The 22,952-nt window shown below is 34.0% G+C and overlaps 1 protein-coding gene across 1 annotated transcript in view; it reads left to right on the forward strand.

Moving 5' to 3' along the window:
* The window catches only part of Smp_142190 (carboxypeptidase N (M14 family)), a gene marked incomplete at its 3' end in the record, with an annotated part of 21,459 nt that extends 6,095 nt beyond the window's left edge, over positions 1-15,364 (forward strand). The window contains exons 4-6 of the mRNA XM_018788725.1: positions 1,207-1,330; positions 13,934-14,073; positions 15,311-15,364. Coding sequence (XP_018654239.1) covers positions 1,207-1,330; positions 13,934-14,073; positions 15,311-15,364 — 318 coding nt within the window. The remainder of the gene's footprint in view (positions 1-1,206; positions 1,331-13,933; positions 14,074-15,310) is intronic.
* Positions 15,365-22,952: the final 7,588 nt, after the last annotated feature.

Genomic DNA, 22,952 nt, shown 5'->3' on the forward strand with positions numbered 1-22,952 from the left:
ACGGCCGTCCAGTGCTTCCAGGTTTTCGATGGTGGTCTAGCTTCAATTGACTCATGACTTCAACAGTGGAAATAAATTATAGTCCATTTTTAGGATATCGCTCTTTCTCATTTTATTCAGGTATGGATTTTTAAAATTGAAGTTAAACATGTATCTTATCGTTCGTCTTTGTTTCAAAATAATGGAGCGTATCGAATCTTATCTTTAAAAATGAGACCATAGATATTTCGCGAATGACTTTTCAGATGCGTATTACTTTTTTGAAGCTCGAGGTGATGAAGTTGCTTAGCCAGATAATAAAAGCTTTATGATTAAACTAGCCTACCCAGCTCATCACCACCGACACCCCATTCATGATAAACTAATCTTTTCATCAATCTCAGAACCGTGCTAAGAAAGGAACATGGTTTGTTCATTTATGGAAAAGCCACAACATCTCCCAGCTTCAGATAGTTGAATTCCATCAATATCAGGCTTTGATGTAATATTTCATAACTTCTCAAGTGGACTGTACCATATCTCTTGGTGCATAGTCAACAATGAGAGTTTGGATAATACTACGATTGACACCAAACGACCAGTTAATGTACATATTTTACTTTCAAAAACCTACTTTCCGATTCAAAACCACTTTGAGGTATCATTTTCTGTTAATACAGAATAATACAAGTTTTTACCCTAGAAAAGGATCATTTTTAACAGTCTAGGCTTCAGTTTTAAGTAATGATAGATAATGACTAGGTGTAAAATCCAGTCCACTCGTCTCCTCCTACTTGGCACTCACAAGCTAGATGCTCCCATTGTTGATATCCAAATAGGACGAAATGAACTTTCTGAATTCCACTGCTTATCACTACCCGTCTTTACTTATACGCTTAAGACTGAATAAAAATATCGAAGTCGTCCACTCGAGATAAACATATGCCAAAAGAGATTAATCAAAATTCAATCCCTAACGTCAATAACGGGAATAACTAAACACTTGGAAAGAAATAATAGGTTCCAGTTTATCTAAATCACTGGACTTTGGTCTGCTACAACAATCAAGCGTCTTAAACGCACAAAGCCATTTTATGTAAAGTAGTCAATGTTTTCATCAACCAGCATTCAATTTATTGTTGAGTAATAATAACGTATTATAACAACAAATATATTGAAATTTAAAATTGACTGTTTAATAAATTTAAAAATCCAAATTGTAGTGAGCTAGCAGAATCCTATGCTGATAAACATCCACGAATGAAAAAAGGGATTAAAAAGTGCTATGACTCCGATAACCACTTCAATGATGGCATTACAAATGGTGCAAGATGGTATTCGTTGAATGGAGGTGAGAATATAATTTATTTGACTAGATGACTTCGTTATTTTAAATATTTGTTTTATTTACATAATTCTATTATAAACTTGTTCGCATTTGAAATTATTGGCCTGAAGTAGGTACATTTTGATCCCGACGGTGCTCAGAATAGTTAGGAAGTAAGATAAAGTAAAAAGTCTTCACTATTAGACATACATATACTGTATCTCTCTGTCTTCATAGTTTTCCTTCTAAAAAAACCATTTGCTGACGATAGCGAAAATAAGAATACTAGTAGACATTGAATTGTGTGAAATTTAAGGCACAAGGCTCAGTGCTTTTATGTTGGCTGTTTGGCTAAGGATTTGGTCAGGAAAGTTATCACGCGTTGTGGGAAATCGATTTACAAAAGTTTTCTAAACAAACGTCTGGCCAAAGCTTGTTATGAAGTATTCGATATTAACCTTACGTTCGAGATTTTATCAATGAACCTTATGCCTTTGGTGTTTTGTCTCACTTTAGTTGAACCTACATGTTCTTGTATCGATTAGAACCAGCTATACAGAATAGCTTAATTAACTGGCTATTTCAAGTATTCTCATAGTGATTTAAATATTTCGAAGTGTAAAAGCTGTTCTATGAACAACAAATTTATTAAAATCTCACTCATCCTCATAGATAATAGAGTTTTCTCAGCAAAATGCCACAAATATTGTTTCCTCGGATTAAGATTATCGGTTGGAAACTGGTAGCTGTTAATTCTTAAGCTCATAACGCAATCTGATGGTTAGCACGAAACCCCAAGTATCCAAAAAGAGATTATTCATTTCGGTTCAACAAAAAGTAATGTATTTCAGTAGTCTCATACAGGCTTATAGATCAGAGTTCATGTCTCACTATCTACACAAAGCTAATTGCTACTTTGAGTGTTCATATTTGAATTTATTAAATATAACAAGACTTCTACAAAAAAAGAAAGTTGATTTCATGAATCCAAATGATTTTAGCTGGTCCAGGATACATAATCTCAGGTATTGATAGTCGATTCTTTCCAGCCTTTGGAATGTAAAACAACCGGAAAAAAGCTAATAAGACTTCTATAGTCTACCGTCGGCAATCTATAAATCCAGATTGGGTAAAGGAAGCCATTGCAAACAAAGTTTTAGTGTCTTAATCCTTTGGTTCAGATATTCTGAATATGTTACGTGGCCATAGAAATGGACTAATATTTGGTATTTTCTGTCGTTCATCAGCTGATATCGGTCCATAATGAGAGTCTAGTTTAAAATATCTTTACTCTTTCTTGTTAAAATCTTTATTAAAGACAGTAGTTTAGTGGTGTAAACATTCTTAAACCGTTCATTTTATCAACTTTTTTCCAACATAGACCATCAGATTTTGTAGTTTTATGTTTATTAGTTCACACGTTTGAATTATTCCAAAAAACTTCATGGTTTTTATTAATGAAGTATTAACATCTATTGAAATAACGGTGTGCAGTAACAACAGAAAAGGTTCAAGGGAATTTTTATTCATTTTTAGGTTGTTATATAAACCAAGTATTGTGTAAATGAGCTATGTGACATGCTTTTTCTTTAAATAAAATTATTTCGAAAAGATGTGAGGTGTTTGATAGGACTGGGAACTAATAAATTTTTGTGATGTTTTCGATCTTTATTTTTACTGATGTGACGGGATAAAAAGACGACATTGTTCGTGTCAATATTTTTTGTATCAATTCACTATAAATTTCGACTATGGTGACAGGTGAGAGCATCATTCAGTGTAATATTTTGAGATCACCATTTTCCAGTATTAATTTAGTATAAACTTTGTTCCATATGATGAATGTGACAATTTTATTCTCCGTATTAATTCAGGTGAACTATACTTATTTTTACAGTGACTGTGTATTTCTTCCCTATGTGGCATTGTTTTGTAAAACTTGGTATACAAAAGATTGTGTTGTGGTCTAAGGTTAATATGAGTTTGAGACTTGTTTGGGGACGTACTTTTGAAGAGACAATAAATCCTCACTGGACTAGTCTTTTGTGTTCAGTTTTTGCATTATGTGGATTGTAGTGGTTCACAATTATCAAGTAAGAGCGGAAAGACTGCAAACCCAACAGTATTGATAAGTACATAACAGCGACGACTCCCTAGATGTAACAATTGGATACCCAGTTATAACAATTATCCAAAAGTAGTATTCTACTGTTGTATGCTACTGATGTTGACAGATATAAGTAGTATGTATCACCAGTCGAAAGTGGCATGCCTGACGTCAGAGGGTTGAGAAGATCGAAGAGAACGAGGACAGAGATTAATTGATATGGAAGTGAAGGGACAGCAAAGTCTGAGACAATTGATGGATAGTTTGCAAACGAAATATTTACTGTATGGTTCTCAGATTTTACCAAGAGATTCTGCAGTTTTAACTGTCCCCACTTGTGTTCTCGTTCACAACACTTCTGTTAAGTTTTTCCAATACATGTTAGATTATCACTTGGTTGGAGCACTCAAGGTCTAGCTGATTTCTTTTTTCATTTCATATATGAATTTTCACAGTGAATCAGTCACTAAAACCCAATGATCGTTCTGTGATGTCATCCCATCCAAATACAAAGTCCATGTATTCAGAAGCTTGAACAAAATTGATATTCCATTGTGAGAGTAAGACGTATACCTTTATTACGAATAGAAATACCTTTTAAGCAGAGATAGATGGTGGCTAGCAGTGGAGTCCTGGACGCGCGTTTCACACTATTCGGGACTCGTCAGCTGGATATACCTGCATCATAGAGCTGATGTCTACTCCGGAACTGGAACCCAATACCTTTCGCTTGCTAAATCCGTTGTGTTGTCCACTTAACTACTGAGCCCAGATAGCCATTAGCTTGCTCAATGTGGTGAAGTTTAATTCGTCTTTGTTATGGTTAATTGAATCTTCCCCCTGATGTTTAGGACTGCAATTGATCAGTTTCTCATAGGCACATATACATCGTGTGCGGATTGCCTTAAATCACAAGTGTTGTAAGCAGAAAGGAATGGTCCCAAATAGGACAAAACGCACTTACTGGTTTCCACTGCTAGCCACTATCCATCTTTGCTTAGAATGGTTGTGATTTAAAGCAATGCGCACTGTATGCACATATGCCAATAAGCGACTGATCAATTGCAGCTCTAAACAACAACCGATGAAAAACGAAAAAAAACTTTTCCACTGAATACGTCAGATAAGTTCACTTTTTGTATTGAGAGAGTATGTCCGTTATAAAAAAAGAATACAAAGTTTGTTTAACTCATAAGTAACATTGAACCAACCTATTAATTAAGATAAATCAATCAGCAACTCCAGTATATGTAAATACTGACAATAATAGTTTAATGGTAGATAATTATATCTTTTCCAAGTATTATTTATTTCACTGTTTGTAGTTGACCACTTAAGTAGACAAAGTATGCTTGAGTATATATGTATTTGCTTTATATAATCTGATAATACTTAGATAGCCCTTAAGAAGTTCAATATGTGTTACTTTTTGTTTAAAATCCGTAAGTTTACGAAACTAGGCTCTATATTCTTTTTTTTATCTTGGTTTTACGTTGTACATCATGTTGAGAATTTTATGGTGTATTTAAATTCATTAAGTATATTATCATATCAATCACCAGAATTCATCACAGAACTGTCTGATTCTGATTTCACCCAGTAGTCCTTACTGTTTGTTTAGTAATACAATTGCATAAACCACTCTTAATGAATAGATTGGAGAATTAATGCTGTTTTTTTATACGTCACTTAGTCAGGTTGATACTCGTACAGACTTACGATGATGATAACCTCATTAATTATGTACTGATTACATGAATACTGAACCCAGAAAAATTGAAAAATAATTTTCATAATCAGGTAGTTTCCCCTGTTGAGCCTAAACAAGAAGGAGTGTTGAGTAAAATTTTCACCAGGCTGCAATAGATTCTGTGACAAATTAACTACTGACTGTTAACCTGACTGACAATTTCAACTTGAAGGAAAAGTGTATTTAGAGAACTCAGGCGCTTTTGAATATATTTAGCTTTGATGGAATAAAACAACTTACTATAAGTAATAATAAGTTCATAATAAAAAATAAGTAACGCTTTTGAACAGATGTTTTTTTAAAATGTTTTATTGCATTTTCTCCATGATTCTGGATTTTATTTTCATAATGCTCTCGGATATATCGGTTTGAATTCATTTATTATTCTGTCATAAACGAAGTTTACGTTATCGAGTATAATTCCAACGGTATTTAATAAAATGTTTTTCAACACTTCAACTTGGTGACTGAATTTAAATACATATCAGTTCAATCTACTCAGTAGAGTATTTGAAAAATTTTAATGCTTCACTTTTTATTAATAACTACTATCGAAACGGGTATTACATACACGAGATTAAAATAGTTTTGTGAATAGAAATAAACTTATTTTTGCGTATTACGTCTGCTACCCCTCGTGGAGGAGCTTAGGCTGCCCACCAGCATTCTTCATCTAACTCTGTTCTGGGCATGCCTTTCCAGTTGTTTCAAATTGCTAACCATTCTTTGATGTCTGACTTCAATTTCCAATGCAATGTGTTTTTGGGACTTACCCTTTTCCGTTTTCCCTTCAGGATCCCAAGTTGCAGCGTGCTTCGTGGTGCAGCCTAATGATTTTCGCAATCTGTGCCCTACCCACCACCAAGAACTATTCTTAATTTCCTCTTCAAATGTAATATCGTTTGTTCTCTGTCGCTGTAGGTTGTTGCTGATGGTATACGTCAAACGGATCTGGAGTATCTTTCGTAGAAAACTGTTTATAAATATCTGTCGATTGCTTTCTCATAGTAAAGCTAGTTGGTTTGTAGTGACGAGTTCCATTCAATTGGTTGTCCAACGACGATTCGCAGTGTTGCAATTCAGTCTGTATACGACCGATCCTTACGGAATCCAGCCTGTTGATCTCGAAGTCGAGCGTCTATTGCGTCTTTCGTCCGGTTCAGCAACACTCTGTTGAAAACGTTTCCTGGTATCGATTGTAGTGTGATGCCTCCGTAGTTCTCACACTTATTCAGATCTCCCTTCTTTGTATCTTGATGAGGTATCCTTCTTCCAGTCTGTTATTACATGTTCTTCCTCTCAAATCTCCCTGAATAGGATTTGGAGCCTCTTTACAGTTACCTCTGTTTCTGATTACAGTTCTTCGGTTGGTATATTTTCAGGCCCTGTTGCTTTCCCATTCTTGATTTGTCTGATCGTTACGCTGATTTCTTCGATCGTTGGTGGAGTGACATTTATAGGAAGGTCTGTGTGTGCTGATTTGATATCCGGTGGAGCTGGTCAATTCAAGAGTTCCTCAAAGTGTTCTACCCATCTGTTCCTCTGTTCTTGAATATCACTGGTTGGCTTGCCTTCTTTGTCCTGGACCGGTGTCTGTGGTTTACAATTTTTCCTTTCCAGTTTCTTCGTTGTGTCATACAGTTGTCTGATATTTCCTTCACTTTCAGCCTTTTCCTTTGTCGTTGCTAGGTCTTCCACGTATTTCTGCTTGCCAGCTCTAAAGCATTTCCTCACTCCCTTGTTTGCTTCTATGTATTTAGCCTGTGCCTTGACTTCCTCTGTTCTTGCTCGACTGTTGTTAATTGCTGTCTTCTTGTTGTTCTTTTCTTGAATCTTGTCAAGGGTTTCGATGGAGATCTATTCCTTATGATGATGGTTCTTGCGAACCATTCTAGTTTGTGACATGCTTTTATATGTTGTACGAAAAATGGCTAAAATAAATTTCGGTTTTGTCTTCACTGAGCTGAACGGTTTAATTGCAGATCCTTAATTGTCATTCTAGACAGCATCCATTTAAATTGTCTGTGCATGAGTTTCATCTCACAAAATTTGTGGGTTCGAGAAGTAACATGTAAAGCTGTATGAAGAAGCTACAAAGTCTCGCAATGGTCAACGAATAATTTCATATTATAGTATAAAACGGAAAATTAAGCCTCAAAATAAATACCAGGACGTTTGTAAGCAAGCTATAGACACCAATTTTCAAATCAAGCTGTGAAGAATCATTATGTCGTTCCTTTTTTTTCTTGCTGTCTTCTTGCTATTCCTTTCTTGAATCTTGTCAAGAGTTTCGATAGTGATCGATTTCTTATGATGATATTTCTTGGGGCTCAGAACCTACTGGTATGTTTAAGTTAGTGCATCTCTGATTCTCTTCATTTATCCTTCATAGTCGTTTCCTGTTCTTTAAATAGATCTTGTGAGGTTCGGAACCTGTTACTGAGATCGACCTTGAGTTCGTCGAGTTTGTCATTATCTCGAAGGGAGGTGGCACCAACTTTCTATAATGATTCTCCGCTCGATTTATGCATTATGGGGTTTTTCTTACTTTTAAGGATACAGTATAACCTTATTTGACTAGATGAGTCCATTTAGGATGCCAGTTTCAATGGACTTATATGTAAGAACAGAATATCGCAAACGCTCTATTTATTTCTCATGCTAGTGTTCTTACCAGTTAAACAGTTAAATTATTAGCAACCTGAGAGAGAATAAATCCTTATTTAGTTGGAAGACTAGTCAATATTTATTAGTGAGTCAAATAAAATATGATAAAATTATAGGTTATGACCTTGTAAACATTTCATATCATTGTAACGGTGTTTATGTTTAAGTGTGAAGTTCAATTTCTGCTTTACTATATTTAAACAAAAAGCAACTCTAGTATGATGCATTTCATCTAATTAAGAATAAATAGTTCTGCTTATTCACACTTAAACTTGCATGTTTGTTTTTCTTCAAAAGTTAAAGTATTTGATATTTAATTTTGGGATCAGTCATTAGTTTAGTACTGTTAGTTCATGCGATAATAAAAAAAACTCGTCTCTTTTCAAATCAGTCGTATGAAAGTTGAGATCCTTCGGAAATATTTAGGCTTCCTTCTTCGTAAAAATCAAAATTGTCTCTACTAATCGATTATTAAGACGTAAAGACTAGTTTTACTTCCATTAACTTATCATTATATAGATTGAAGTCATAGTTACCATTAACTTTTTACATGCTATTCCTTTTTATGAGTATAAGTGGCTTTTTTATCGGAACATTTCATGAGCTTTCCCATTTGAATGACAAACATATATAATGTAAGCTGAAGTGGAAAGTCTATTTATTTCCTCGGTTTAAACATTGTCACCGTTAAATTCACTTAGTATTGTTTGTTTGAATCCGAGATGCAGGTACATCCAGCTGACGAGTCCCAAATAGGGCAAAACGCGCGTCGTGGATTCCGCTGCTAGCCACTATCCATCTTTGTTTGCAATTGTCACCGTTAGTTTTTATAAATCAGTTCTTTACTCTGTTTACCAGGGTGGTAAATATTTATGTATTTATGAAAGATTTTCCATCATTTAGATGCGTTTCATGAAAAAAGAACTTTATATTGAAGACTCAGTGTACCGAAAAGTATACAATCTGAGAAATTAATCGGAACTTTTGGGTTTAACTTTAACATGGCAGCTGATTCCTTACTTTTTATCGGCAAATAAAATTGTTAGCTGTAGTATGCTTCTTTTTGTATTAGGAAAAGATTAGGGTATGTAACGTACACTTTCTCAGTATTTTGGATATCGAAACATATAGCTTTGTTTAATTGGTCATTCCTGGGAAATAAATTTGGTAGAATAGCAGTTTCGTCGATTATTTTAAAGAAGTCAGTCATTCGCTTTATTGAGAAGTATTGATGTATCAAGGATTTTATATCTGTAAACTGTCTGTATATCCTCACATACCGTTTACTGACTTCTTAGTGCTACAACTATGTAAGAGAAAAATCCATGCAACATTTTTTATCGGCTTGAAGATATAGCTCGTCGGTTTATTTCAGAAGTACTACTCACGTATTGAATACTGAGATCATGTCATGTTTTATAGGAATCACTAATTTCTTAACTTCAGTAATTTATTATTTAGTCTTTTAGACTTCTAAAGTCATGTGAAATTTAATGTACTTTAATTAATTATTCATATTTTCAGAAGGATCTTTCTTAAAACTTACACTTCTATCCATCATTTAAGTAATATTGATTAAGTCCATCTGGTTTTCAGCGGTAGACTCTCAGTTTATCATTTGAAACAAAAAAAAAGTTATGAGCTCAAGTGTATGTCGTTTTTGGTCATGTTAACCAAGTAAAACCTTCCAATCAAACAATTAATCTCAGAAAACATAATGCCATAAAAAGAAAAAAACCTATTCACATGCAAAAAATAAAAGCTACCAGTTGACCCAAAAATAAAATAAATTATTCTTAAGATGAATCCAGTAGTTTTAGTGGAACTGTCCTATAGTCTATAATCAATATAATTTTTTATATCTCGATGAGTAGAAGAATTATATTCTTGACGTTTCGTGACATACTGTAAGCAACTACTTCAGAATAAATAAATAACCGAAAACGGTTTACCTATAAAATATTTCGGACCATTTGTGCTCTCTCCGGCGCACACCAGTGCTTGGTTGTTTCTACATAAGAAAGTTTTAAACGACAATCTTTATCTTTCCCAACTCATCAAGAGTTTGCCAGGTAGGTAGATATTCGTAACAAATCACAAAATCCTCTTCTGTATTCTACTATCATTATTACTTTTATTGCCAGTAATAATGACAGATTATTAAATCGACTATCATGACTTAACTTACATCAAAGCCCTGTAAAATAATAACTGGAAATTTCGAACTCAAGAAACTACTTATATTCTTTTGATCGGAAGTGGATATTGTGAAATGCCAGCTCAGCGAGTTGATAGATGTTAAATTCTAATCCCTATAGGTAGACACACATTAGGTTGAAGGTTTATTTGACTAACCTGTGTCAAATAGAATAAACCTTCTATCAAAAAATTAGCCTAATTTAACTAGTCTTCAATATAATAGAAAACATATAGTCATCTATTTTATAACTATTTTGAGGAAACCAGACATATTCAGAGATATGAAGGCAGATCCAACAAACGAATCACAGTTTCTTAATCTGAAGAAATCATATACATTTATTACCTATGAGTTCCTTCATCAGAGAAATACTGCCGGTCGCTGTTTCCACTCAAAGAGCTGAACGGTGAAATATTTCTGGTCATGTGAAAACTTTTATTTAGCTCATAACTTTGAACCGTTTCTCCAAACCCATCTTTTCAATGTTATTAAAAGGTTCCCTGTTTGGATTTGTCGATCGATCCAGATTCCAAAGTCAATACTTTCGTTTAAAAAACCCACAAAATATAGTCTTCTAAGTGGACTGGGTAAAGTAAGAGATATTTGAAAAGCATCCGTCAAGCACAAAATAGTAATTTAGAAACGTTTATGGTAATCCAGTTTGACTGAAACGAAAATAACAACCTTTCTAAATTTTCGATAAGGAGTCGACTTCTGGTTTTTCAAATTATCTTTTTCGTTATATCAGTTGAAGGATTATTTTCAACTTACTGGTCAGTATACAGTGCATGAGTATGTACTGTCAGAGGATGATAATAGAATACTGGATTGTGTAAACTATGTGGGTACTCTTAAGACTGACCGGAAGTGGCAAAGCCACTCAGAAATAAAGTAATAGAGTTAAGAACTTTATTGCAGATACGTCCATCGTACTTCGTTTAATCTGAAACTTTGGTCTATCGATTTTCAAACCGAAAATCTGATATAAAACAAATGGTAGTATAATAGTAATCTATCGACACAGATTTTTATTCTCAGTTCTATACATAAACATTTCAGGAAGACTCTAAGGATAGAAAAAACCCAGTAAATAAAGTAGATTAAACAAAATTGCAAGCAACAATTAGTTAGCTCATAATAGATATATTTTTGTTACATTTCAATGAGTGGAAAAATGGTATTTCTGACATTTCATGACCTAATGTGAGCCACTTTTTTACTTACTCTGAAGAAGTGGCTTACATTAAGTCACGAAATGTTAGAAATACCATTTTTCTACTCACTGAAATGTAACGAAAATATATTTATTATTAACTCCCTACCCAGTTTGTTTCAAAATATCAAGTTCAACCTAGGTATTGATAATTATAAACCCATTAATTAGTTAGTTTATTTACTTTTTGACGAATATTACTCAATCGAAACTCAACAATGATTAGTAGAAACTTCCTTCATTTTGATTGTTACAGCAATTGGTTTGTACTTTATATAAGTTGTATAAATAGGCAAAGCACCTTAACCTTCCTCTTATTTGATTGTTTCAATGAAATATATGTTCAAAATGAAACTGAACTGAAGAACCTATTTATTTGATTCTCTTAATTGAAAATCTGTTTTACTTAAGCTTGAGATAGAATATGCTATTGATTGAGAAACTTTAAAGTTTGAGATTTTATGTATTTCTATTAATAGTTTTCTAGTAATCAAACTGCATCATTTATTTTGAATGATTTTTCCTATTCCCCACAAAATAAAATTCGTAGGTAAGATCTGGTCAACAATCAGAGCTTATACATCATACTGATTACTATTTGGGAAAAAGGCTTGGTCAACGGGTCATTTTCACAAGCGTTTCTTCAAATAAGAACGTATATAGACTCATTCTAAGGTATTCGAATAATTGAAAATTGAACTCTAATGTGTGAAGCGTATAAGGCGATAAGTTGTCCAAACGTTTTTCTGTTATTTAATCGCCAAAAAATATCAAATCTGAAAATCTACAGTCGTTTTGATTTGTTCTCTTATCATAACATGTGTCATGAACATCTATTTTTAGTATGCCTTTGTGGAGAAACATTCTAGTGTCATTAGGGTTTCGCGTGAGTTGTTTTATTCGACACCCACTCATTTACTGCTTAGTCTCAATCTATAACTTCTCACAGAGCATTAAACTCCCCTATTTTAAAATGATAATAAGCGGATTACCATTGGTTGATACAGCTTCGTTCAGACCAAAAAATCAATATTCAGGGACAGCCAATAAAATTTTTAAAGAAAGAAAAAAGAACTGATGTAGATATTGGAAGCAGGGTAGGGAATTATTGATTACTCTTGAGAAAATTTTTTATTTATCTGTAAAAAACAAAAACAACCTACGGATAATTAAGGATATTTAGTTAAGAACATAAAAATAAATATGACTGAATGTAACTTAAGGAATATCCTTTAAGTAACAATTGTCTCACATTCCGTAATCGTTTTCTGAAAGATTATTGTTACTGTTATCATTATGATCAGCCCAACCACACTAATACAGAAAAAGCAATAAATATACAGAAAAACAAAATCATTTCATAAGTGACTGACATTTTGCGGAGGTTTGGCTATAGAGTTTGAAGTAGATGTATTTAATTCCCTGAATAAAACGAATTAAGTATATTATGAAGTCTGCTGAATATGAAAAACTAAATAAATCAAACAACTCCTGTACCCAAATTGATTCAATCCCACAATAACCAATACAATTATAAAATGGTGTTTCTTATTTTTCGCCGAACCTTTCTTGGTAAAGGTCAATTCGTTGAATGCTATGAAGTTGATCACAGTATATTTTTATACATATAGTTCCCTGTATAGTATTCCCTTTATAGTGTTTTTTTCTCACACAAATCCTTCAACGTATAGCATCACAGTCATAGAACTACACTAAAATACTGTAAACTTTATTTGTCATCAATAACACCGTTCATTGAACAAGACAATGTAAAGTGGCTATTCCTCTAAAATTCATAAATCAGTAGACTCACTATATCTTCGACCCAAAAACTCCCGTCAAAATCACTATCGTTCGGAGGTGAGTCAAATAACCTTTTATTGAAACAAAGGTTTGGGTCAGTTTTTACCGAGACGTACTACTCAGCAAAGTTCATTATCAGAGAAAAAACAAACAGAATCCATGCTTCACCAAAAACCTAGCAGGCATGAAAATGGTTACATCACGTCCCACTGTATTTACCAATTTAAGTGCGTGTGTGGCCACATACATAGGGAGGAGTAACCGTGATCTATAAATTAGTGTGTCTGAACATGTACTGAAATGTTTGCAAAAAGAAATAATATAAAATGATTTATTCTCAGATGATTAGATTAACCCGATGAATAAAAATAAAGAGAACTCAGCGAAGAAATTTTTCCTTTCTACGGAATCATCTACTTAAGAAATGCATTTGTACTTGTGACTGTGTAGTAAATATGTTTATGAAAAGATAGGAAAGATTACATCATAAAGTGGTCCGAGAGTTCTAATATGAAATGAGGTTGCGTATTATCTTTCATAATTCTGGCCCGTGAATTATTTTCATCCTCTTATTCTTCTCTTACCTCCTGGTTATTACGCAATCTCATTTGATATTTAAAGTCTCGAATCGCTTTATGATGCGATTTTTCCTATCCTTGTAGAGACATATTTACCATACAACTATAAATACAAATGTACAACTTAATTAAATTATTTAGTAGAAGAGAATTTTCTTCGCTGAAAATCAAATGAATTTATAATTAAGCTATATATATTGACAGCCTGAGTCACATTGTCTTCGTTATCTGACATTATCAGCGTTCTAAATATCGAATCTATTCTCTTTCAATATACATTCTTTTTGTTTTTGATCTCCATTTTGTCAGGAATGCAAGATTACAATTATCTGCACACGAATAGTTTCGAAATAACTTTGGAATTGGGTTGTGAAAAGTTTCCCAACGCTTCTGAATTACCAAGATATTGGAATGAAAATAAAATGTCTCTGCTCAACTATATTTTGCAAGTAAGCTTGTGCAACAAGTGGATTTTTCAATAAAAGCCAAAACGTTTGGAGTCAACTACTTATTTATTTTTGTAGCTACCGCTATTAAGGTTTGGCTTGATAATTTCAAATAAACCGAGCATTGGGTTGAAGGTTAATAACTCAATAATCATACATTTATATCCTCCCAATGCGTAGAAATTTCGTGACTTAGTGTACGCCACCTCTTCAGAGCCAAATTAAATTAATAGGACAGAATATTTACTTCATTTAAAAACAAATATGTCTGATTATGCCAATGCTATGTGAATTTTTCGGTAAAGGTAATTCTGTATGAAACATGACTATGTGTATTTGTGTGTATGATAGTGGGTATGAAATATGTGTGAGTTATAGCATGAAGGAGTTGATTTTAAATTTGAGTGCATTAATTGTGGTTCGGAAGACTGCTTTCACACTTCGAAAATCTCCATTTCATTATATCAACTGACTTTCTTCTCAGGTTACACAGGCCAATATCCTAACCTTTCACTTACTAGCATTTCATCCAGAAAATCAGTTGCATTGTCGATAAACATTGTTGTTTCCATCATTTACTAGGAGATCAGATGGGATGCTTGTTAAGCTACCAAACCCATTGTTGTTAAGTGAAGTTAATTATTTAATAATGTTCGTCAAGATTTGCGATCTCGTATGTTTTGTCCTCGTAGCTACTTTAGTAAGATCATGACGTTGTAAGTTCATTTTAATAGCACTAGCGGCAACTAAAATCCACAATCACCAAACTTCTTCAACTGATACCATTCAGTTTTTACAAATACAGAGAAAATAAAGAAAAACTTTGAACCACGCCAGTCTGTACATCGTCTATAAAAAGCAGAAAAACGTCATAGTGACTGCTTTGTAAACCAGTGTCATTTAGAATCTTTGTAAACACTTACTTTCAAATGTGAATGGACTTAAATTATTAGTTTTTTCATTCAGTCCAAATGTGTGAATGCAATTTATGTAACTTATTTATTTTCATACAGTAGTAAGCAAATGGAGAAAAGAAATATTTCTTGTCGATTAGCTTTTCATCAAGGTTCTACACTGTTATATATGTACTGTCATTGCATAAACAATACTTTTATCGTATTAAAAGGTAGAGAAAAAGAGATTGTTTGCTTAACATGTTTGACATTATTTACCCGTCCGTTATATTCACTTTAGGGTAAGAATGAAATGATATCATTTATCTTTTAGATGTTTTATTAAGAAGATTGAATGGTTCGTTAGACAAGAACTATACAGAAAATCACCAAATGAATAATATGTGAACCCAGTTGCATAGGAAGTACAGTTAGACAAAAACATCATCATGTTTCCAAACACCATGCTTTTTGGTTGGATAATGGGCCTTTAAAGACGATTTAGAGCTGTATGTTAATTCACTTGATTGATGAAAGTCATCTAGCAGGCTCAAATAAGGCTTTTCAACCAATCTATCAATTTATGCCATATTCATTGCATGGTTTATGTATTCTTCTTTTGGATCCATATCCAAAATATAAGCCTACGGGTTCAAACAAAATTTGTAAAACCCAACTCTCTATGTAGTTTATAGAACAGAGGATCAAAAAAAGACTTATTATTTCTCTCTTTTCTCTGAGTTCCATTTTGTTCTATGAGTTCTTGGACAACTATAATATTCATCTCTTTACTCGTACATGACTATTAATGGTATTCGATATTTTACGAAAACGTTATGCCAATTCTCTTCTTAAACATTACATAATCTATCACCCCTTTATTTAAATGTTTTAATTCATTTACTGAGATCTCGAATCCACCTAAGTGAGACAACTACGAAAAACCATGAAGCACTGGATAGTTGTTTCGTCCTGGTTTGGGGCTCCTCAAAAGCACACAGTCATGACCTCACTAGGAACTGAACTCTGGACCTCTGTGTCTCGTAGCGAGAGCTTATTCTTGAGACCATTGAGCCGCTATCCAGTGGTTTACATGTCTATCCTCAACCATTTTCCATTGTCTTCTGTCAGTAACTGTCTCAAGTACAATAAATACTTTGAATATCATAATTACCGTATTATTACTAACCGCTTAGTTAGTAATTCGATATTATTTCCACAATCAATTATGAAGATACGACTGTACAACACTACCACTTCATCTCTGTTATATTATTATTGTAAATCATATACATCAGTGTACAGGTGTGATGCAAAAATCGAATTAAGAGAAGTATTTTTTAAGCATATTTGGTTTATACTGAATGTTTGAATGGAAATTTTTACTATCAGTTAATACAGTCTCGTTTTCATACTTAGGACAGTAAAGTTCTTCACTGGTGTACTAAGTTAATAACGTTATAAATTAACACTTCCGGAGTTCGTTCAAGAATGGTATTATTGACGGAAAATAATTTGAATTAAAACAAATTTTTGGATTTACCTCCTTACTTGTTTCCACAATTCTGGTTGATATCTCGCATAAAGTCGTCTGTGTTTATTCCTGAACATTTCCGAACTACTTTCGGAATGTTTCCCTTAGTCTTCAGTGGTTTATTAGCTTATGTCATTTATTGATTTCTTTAGATATTTATTCAGTTATATAATAATTTTTCACTTGACCAACCACAGCTTTTGTAGTTACATCTAAAACGACTGTCGAAACACTGTGTATATTTATACTTATTTGAACTGAAATAACTCGAATTCATTTTGAAATGTCTTTTAAATTAGTGAACAAGACTAGAAACTTTGACGACAAGCAGATAGTTCACATTATTAATAATATTAGGAACATTCCATATATCGTTCATAATTTTGGAACACCATGAAAATTTGTATCTCAGTAATTTAAACTAAATTATATTGTATTCGTTGGTGGTTGTCATCATGATTTGACACTGTTCGGCATACTAATGAAAACCAGGGATTATCGGAGAGCTGTTTCTTCCAAGTGTGAATGATTGTCCCACTTTGTCGTGAAGTTGAAAATGTGGACCATTAGATGGTAACTCAGTAATCTAAAGGTTAGCCCTTAATTTTCTATTTCTCGGGAGTGCGTGGTTCCGTAATTTTTTTTTGAGTTCCACAACAGGATGAAATATATTTCCAATATCCCTTGGTTTCCTTTGATATGCAAACTAATCACAGATTATCAATTAACGACATTTGATTATCATGACAGCCAAGCTATTTGTTTTTCGTACAGTACAGTGAAAATGTCTCATGTTGTTATTACAAACCGAATATTTTATTGACTTCTCTTTAAATGTGTGTCTTTAGTTCACTTTTCTTTGGAATCCTTAGTAATCTGATTCACTGTTGTTTAACGCATCCTATTTCAGTGAAAAACTAATAAAATGCTCATCATTTCAAAAACATGTGGTTCCTACCAAAAATGAAAATAATTAAGCAGACTATATTAGCTTAGCTTTTTTTTAAAAAAAATACGTGTATTCGTTACAATAGTACTCATACTTATTTTAGACAGGATTCAGTTAAGAATGTCACTAGATTTGAGGATTTTTGTCTCAATAACCGACAGATGTACAGTTTATAAACCTGTTCATTGAAACAGAGTATTTGATATGGCTTTCTAAGTATGAAATAGGAAAATTTAAGACCATATTGAATTGTTGTAACCAGTTCAAAATCATGCATCATATGAATAACATGCTAACCATGTAACCAAAAACCGTCAGAATACTTTATTTTGATGGGAACCTAGTATTTGCCAGACCTAATATGAGGATCAGGGATCGTAATGCTAAACAAGGGCGACTTAACAATAAGATGAATATTGTTTTGGCTGATCGAAAAAACTCAAAAAATTAGATGTATGTAAAGGCTTTACAGAAAGGACGGATCGTCAACTCAATATGGCACTAAAAATGCAGACAATCTAGTTTTTACCTATGATGTACTTGAACCCTTTAGAACACACTTCACGATTTTTGGGCCTGCCGAGGACTCACATATCAGGGTTACCATTACTTCCGTCTTAACATGTTGAGTTAAGTACTTAACAACAAAATGGTTAGTGTAAGTATTGAAATCACTGCATATGTACTCGTTGAAATGCACTGCAAAATGTGTGTCATAATTCACAGACTTAATGTAAGTTATGAATTCAAGGAATATTATGCTGACCAAAATTATCGATTACCTATGTTAAAAATTACTAGGAAGGTGCATGAAAGTGGTTCTACTAGAACTCACAGAGAATATCGACACGTTAAACACTAATAGTTAGTTTTGATTTATGCACACATATGTTTAATAATCCGCCTCCAACAATCAGATTCATACGGGAACAATGTGATAATATAATGAACGAAGTCTTGGTTAGGGTAAAATGATTTATTGTATTATGAAAGAGTATAGACTGTATTTGGTAAATATCGAAACAATACATTGAATACTTCATTTGGACACCTTTCTTGGATTGCCTTTTATAAGTTCCATCGTCGTTTCATTCCTATTGTTACTATAACCGCTTATGCTTTTCTTCTTCTTCTCCTCATGTTACTCTTTTGTCAGTAAGAATCCTATTTCCAAAGCTCAAGATATACTACTTATCTATGTCCGTATAAGCAGCCTATACCACAATAATAGCACAGGATTTATCGATATCTACCTTTTCAAAAGGTTGGATGATTTAATAAACAGGACTACAATTAGGTTAGAAACTTAGACTGGTCAATATTCACCTTCAAAGGTCCACACCTTTTTAATGAGGAATAAATGTTATCAAATGTACCAGTCATAGAATCTGCATTAGATATTTTGAAGACGGTGTATAAGTAGTAGGAAAATCAAACTTTACTGTAATGATTGTCCTTTAATCTTGAAAAACTACGTCTCCGAAAATAAAAATAATATTAAGAATTTAGCATCATTAATTACAATAACACTCCCAATACCTCCTTAAAAATAATTTATTGCTGCTTCTTTTGTTGCTCTATACTTCATGTAAAGGTCCATAGAGGTATTAAAGGCACTGTATATGGATATGCGGAAAATACTTACATTCCAGTAGAAAACGCAATCATCAAAGTAGCTAATATAACTGATCCAACTACTCTCACTCCTATACTTCACAATATAAATACAGGTAAACTTTTTTTATATATTCATTTAGTATTGTTTGTTTGAATCTTCCCAGAGTGAACATCAACTCTGAGATGCAGGTACATCCAGCTGACGAGTCCCAAATAGGACGAAACGCGCGTCCTGGATCCCATTGCTAGCCACTATCCATCTGTGCTTTTTTATATATATGTTTATATATGCCGATTAACTGTGAAAGTTACGTTTTCGGTTTATACACCAATACATTTGTCTATTAAACACAATGAAGTTTAACTTCCCAGCGATGAGGATGCTTTCTGTCGATATTGACTTTTCTCAGCAGCATACACATGTAATATCCAGTATTTTGCTTAGTATGTGTGATTAAAGCAAACAATTGAGAAGTGAAAAAATATTTAACTCTTACAGTTTTATTGACTGGTAACAGATAAGCTAACTAGTTCCCACTATAGATTTAGTACTTTTCAGAACACTCTAGGAGCTGATGATACATGTGACTAACATCTAGTTGAAATGTATCAACTAAATATATTGTAAATCGTATATAGTGGAACTTGACGATTAGATTACTGATAATTACAAAAAATAGGAAATACTGTATGAATGTATATTGGTCGCTTTTTAAGTAGACAATATAGCCAACAGATGACTGCTCAGTTATTACAGTAATATAGTAAGAATTTGTGCTAAGTAAATGGGGGGGCTAAATTTTGGTGCTAATTCAGACCCGGACTACATAGAATACAAACTTAATTGATTTAGGGTACAGTTAATCAACTCCAAAGTCATATCATGGATATATTAGTACATTATTTGTCAAGTCATTATATAAGTTTGTCTGAAACTGAAACTTTGAATGTTCACAGTTTCTACTGAATATTGCTCAGTCTCATAAATCCACATTATTTACAATAGTAAAACAGGGGCAAACCAAATTTAACGATTTTCAGTGATAGACAACAGTGTAAAAAGTTTTCCGCATTATTTTAATTGATTATTCTGGAACACCTCCAAGCTGGATTAACAAGCATAATCTGATATTTCTTAGTTGTTGTATTCCATTCTTTCGAACCATTATTTTACCATGGATTACTGCTTAAGGAAATTTTTTATATGATATTAACAATGTTTCTCACAGAATGGCCGAAAACGCAGTCAAACTAAACAACCTATTGAATATTTAAGTCTAGATAAGATACGGAATTCAGTGAAGTCAGCCAGGGGGTCTACACTTTTGAAAAAATAGATTAACTGTGATTGTCCCCATAGCTAGAGTTGTATCCACGTCTGAAAGCAATTCGTTTCTTTTATCTTATGTTTATTTCATCCTATATCGTTCAGCGCTGCAAACGTGATACTATACATGAGTTACTAAACCATATATTTCACTGTGATCGAAAAAATCAACTATTTTACCGATGTTACCAAGACCTATGTCTAACTTTAATCTCATTCTCTTCGATGTCTCACTACACATGAATAATATTTAGACACTGTTGATATAATTTTGGTCGCACTTAGCAGTCCTATCTTTATAGCTCTACATTAGTCCCAGTTGCATTATTACGTAGTGTATCTATTATTTGATGAGGCATCAACAGTATCATAAATTTTGAACCGTTAAATGAGTCTGGAGTCTTCTATATTTGTATGCAACTTTTTCTCAACAAAATTGATGTGATTCCCAAGTGAGTGAGATAGTTAAGGTAGATAAATTCTGTAGTATTTAAATTCTCTTTATGTACATAGGATCACGTGACTTAATAGTGTTTCGGTTCAATCACAATAGACCTCTCCGTATATATTCCCACAGTCACATAAAGACATAACTGTTCGTTACTTCATTCAGTAACAGACTAATATTAAGTCCTTTATTTGAGTAAATCAAAAAAGTTTTGCGTTCAGTTGATATATCTGTATCTTGAAATTCTATGAGCGATTAAGGTTTGATTGATTTGTTTAGTTTTAATAAGTTCAGTGTTTTAGTATTGAATGATTTTATAAACTGCATAATTAAATTTCAATCCTGTGCTTCCACATAAACTGGAACGATTGGAAATTAAGACCACTTTTGAGGATATTATCCCAGACTGTCATATGACGACTAATATCTCAGTCAGCCTGGATAGTAATATAAAATCTAAATCATTGAGGACTTGAAAAAGTGAACTCTCAAAACTTGTTGTAAGCTTACCAGTTTTTAACACTCGTCTTATTTTAAACGAGTATTTCGGTACTCCATTTCACTCTCACGGTTTAGGAGAAGACAAAGAGTGTATACACTTACGCCATTGTAATCGTTTCTGAGCCATGTCACCCACAGTCTCCAAACATTGGTTACGAGAGTCACGCAGACCCAAACCAAGTAGTCTGCATCTACCAACATGGCTCAGACTAGAAGTTAGTGACTTCAAGCTCTGATGCCACGATTCACTTTAGCCTCCCCTAGCCCTCGTCCAAACATCCCCAAAACTAGTCAGCATTGCGCATCGTGGTAATCGGCGTTCAGGCATACGTAACACATGGCCCAACCATCTCAGTCGATGAAGATTCATGACCTCATCAACTGATTTACCATCATTCCCTAATACCCTGAGTCTAACCTCACTCACTATTACTTACCCGCTGATCCCAGCAGATGAAAGCAATATTTCTAAGGCCTCTGTGGTCAAATACTAGTATCTTCTTATCTTAATGGCCACGTTTCGCAGCCGTAGAGTAGAACAGCGAGCTGCCACGCAGTATACTCGATGGACGGATATCTCGCCTTCGCCATAGGTCACGTAAGTTGGTAAAAGCTAAACGAGCTTTTGGGATCCGTACAGAGATTCCGTCAGACATCAACCCATTAGGGCTGATCAGACTTTCGAGATAAGTGAAGTTGTCAACGCGTTCGACTGCTTCACTCCCTATCCTTAGTTTAGGTGTTGACCCATGCCAGTCCTGGAGCAGCAATTTACATTTAGAGGGGAAGAAACACACCTCAAACATCCTTGCATTGTTACTCAGTGCTACCGAAAGACTGCATTTTATCAGCGTCTTCACCAAACAGGACTATATCATCTGCGTATTCTAAGTCGATGAGTGGACCTCCTGGTAGGAGATCAATGCCCGAAAACTCAGATGACGAGAACGTCATTCCCAGAAGTAGGTCTATGATGAAATTGAAATAAATGGAGATAGTGGACAACCTTGTGAGACACCACTTGAGTTCGAAAAACCAGATGACAGTTCGCCATAGACTCTGAATCGACTGACAGTGTTCGAGTAAAGAGCCTTCATAAGGCCTATGTACTTCTGAGGTACACCTTTCAGTAACAGACGATGCCACAGAACCTCTCGGTCTACACAGTCAAATACTGTTTTTAAGTCAAGAAAAATCGCCATGGTGCGAGATTCTAGGGTCTTAGCAAGGGGTGCTGCTGGCCGATTTGATATAGGGTGCATACGTTGAAGGCTCCAATGTGTGGTTTGGAGCGAAGTTTCAGTAAACCTGAGACTGTTTCGCGCACTAGATCCTACCTTTTACAGCCAGACTAATATCACGAAGGCGCAAAAGATGGCCCAGATTGGCATAAGCCGCTCTGGCTTTCAGTATACGTGCATCGATTTCATCACTCACGTCACCACCAGCATTTATGCAGCTACCTAGATACACGAACTTCTCAACTTCTTCAATCTGCTCACCACCCAAAGTGAGTACAGGAATAGAATCCTGCCAGTCTTGTAAGAGTACTTTGCACTTTGAAGATGCGAAGCACACACCGTACCTACGGACACTGATTGCCAACTGATTAA

Source organism: Schistosoma mansoni, chromosome W (assembly GCF_000237925.1).
Source record: "Schistosoma mansoni strain Puerto Rico chromosome W, complete genome".
Taxonomy (NCBI): Eukaryota; Metazoa; Platyhelminthes; class Trematoda; order Strigeidida; family Schistosomatidae; genus Schistosoma; species Schistosoma mansoni.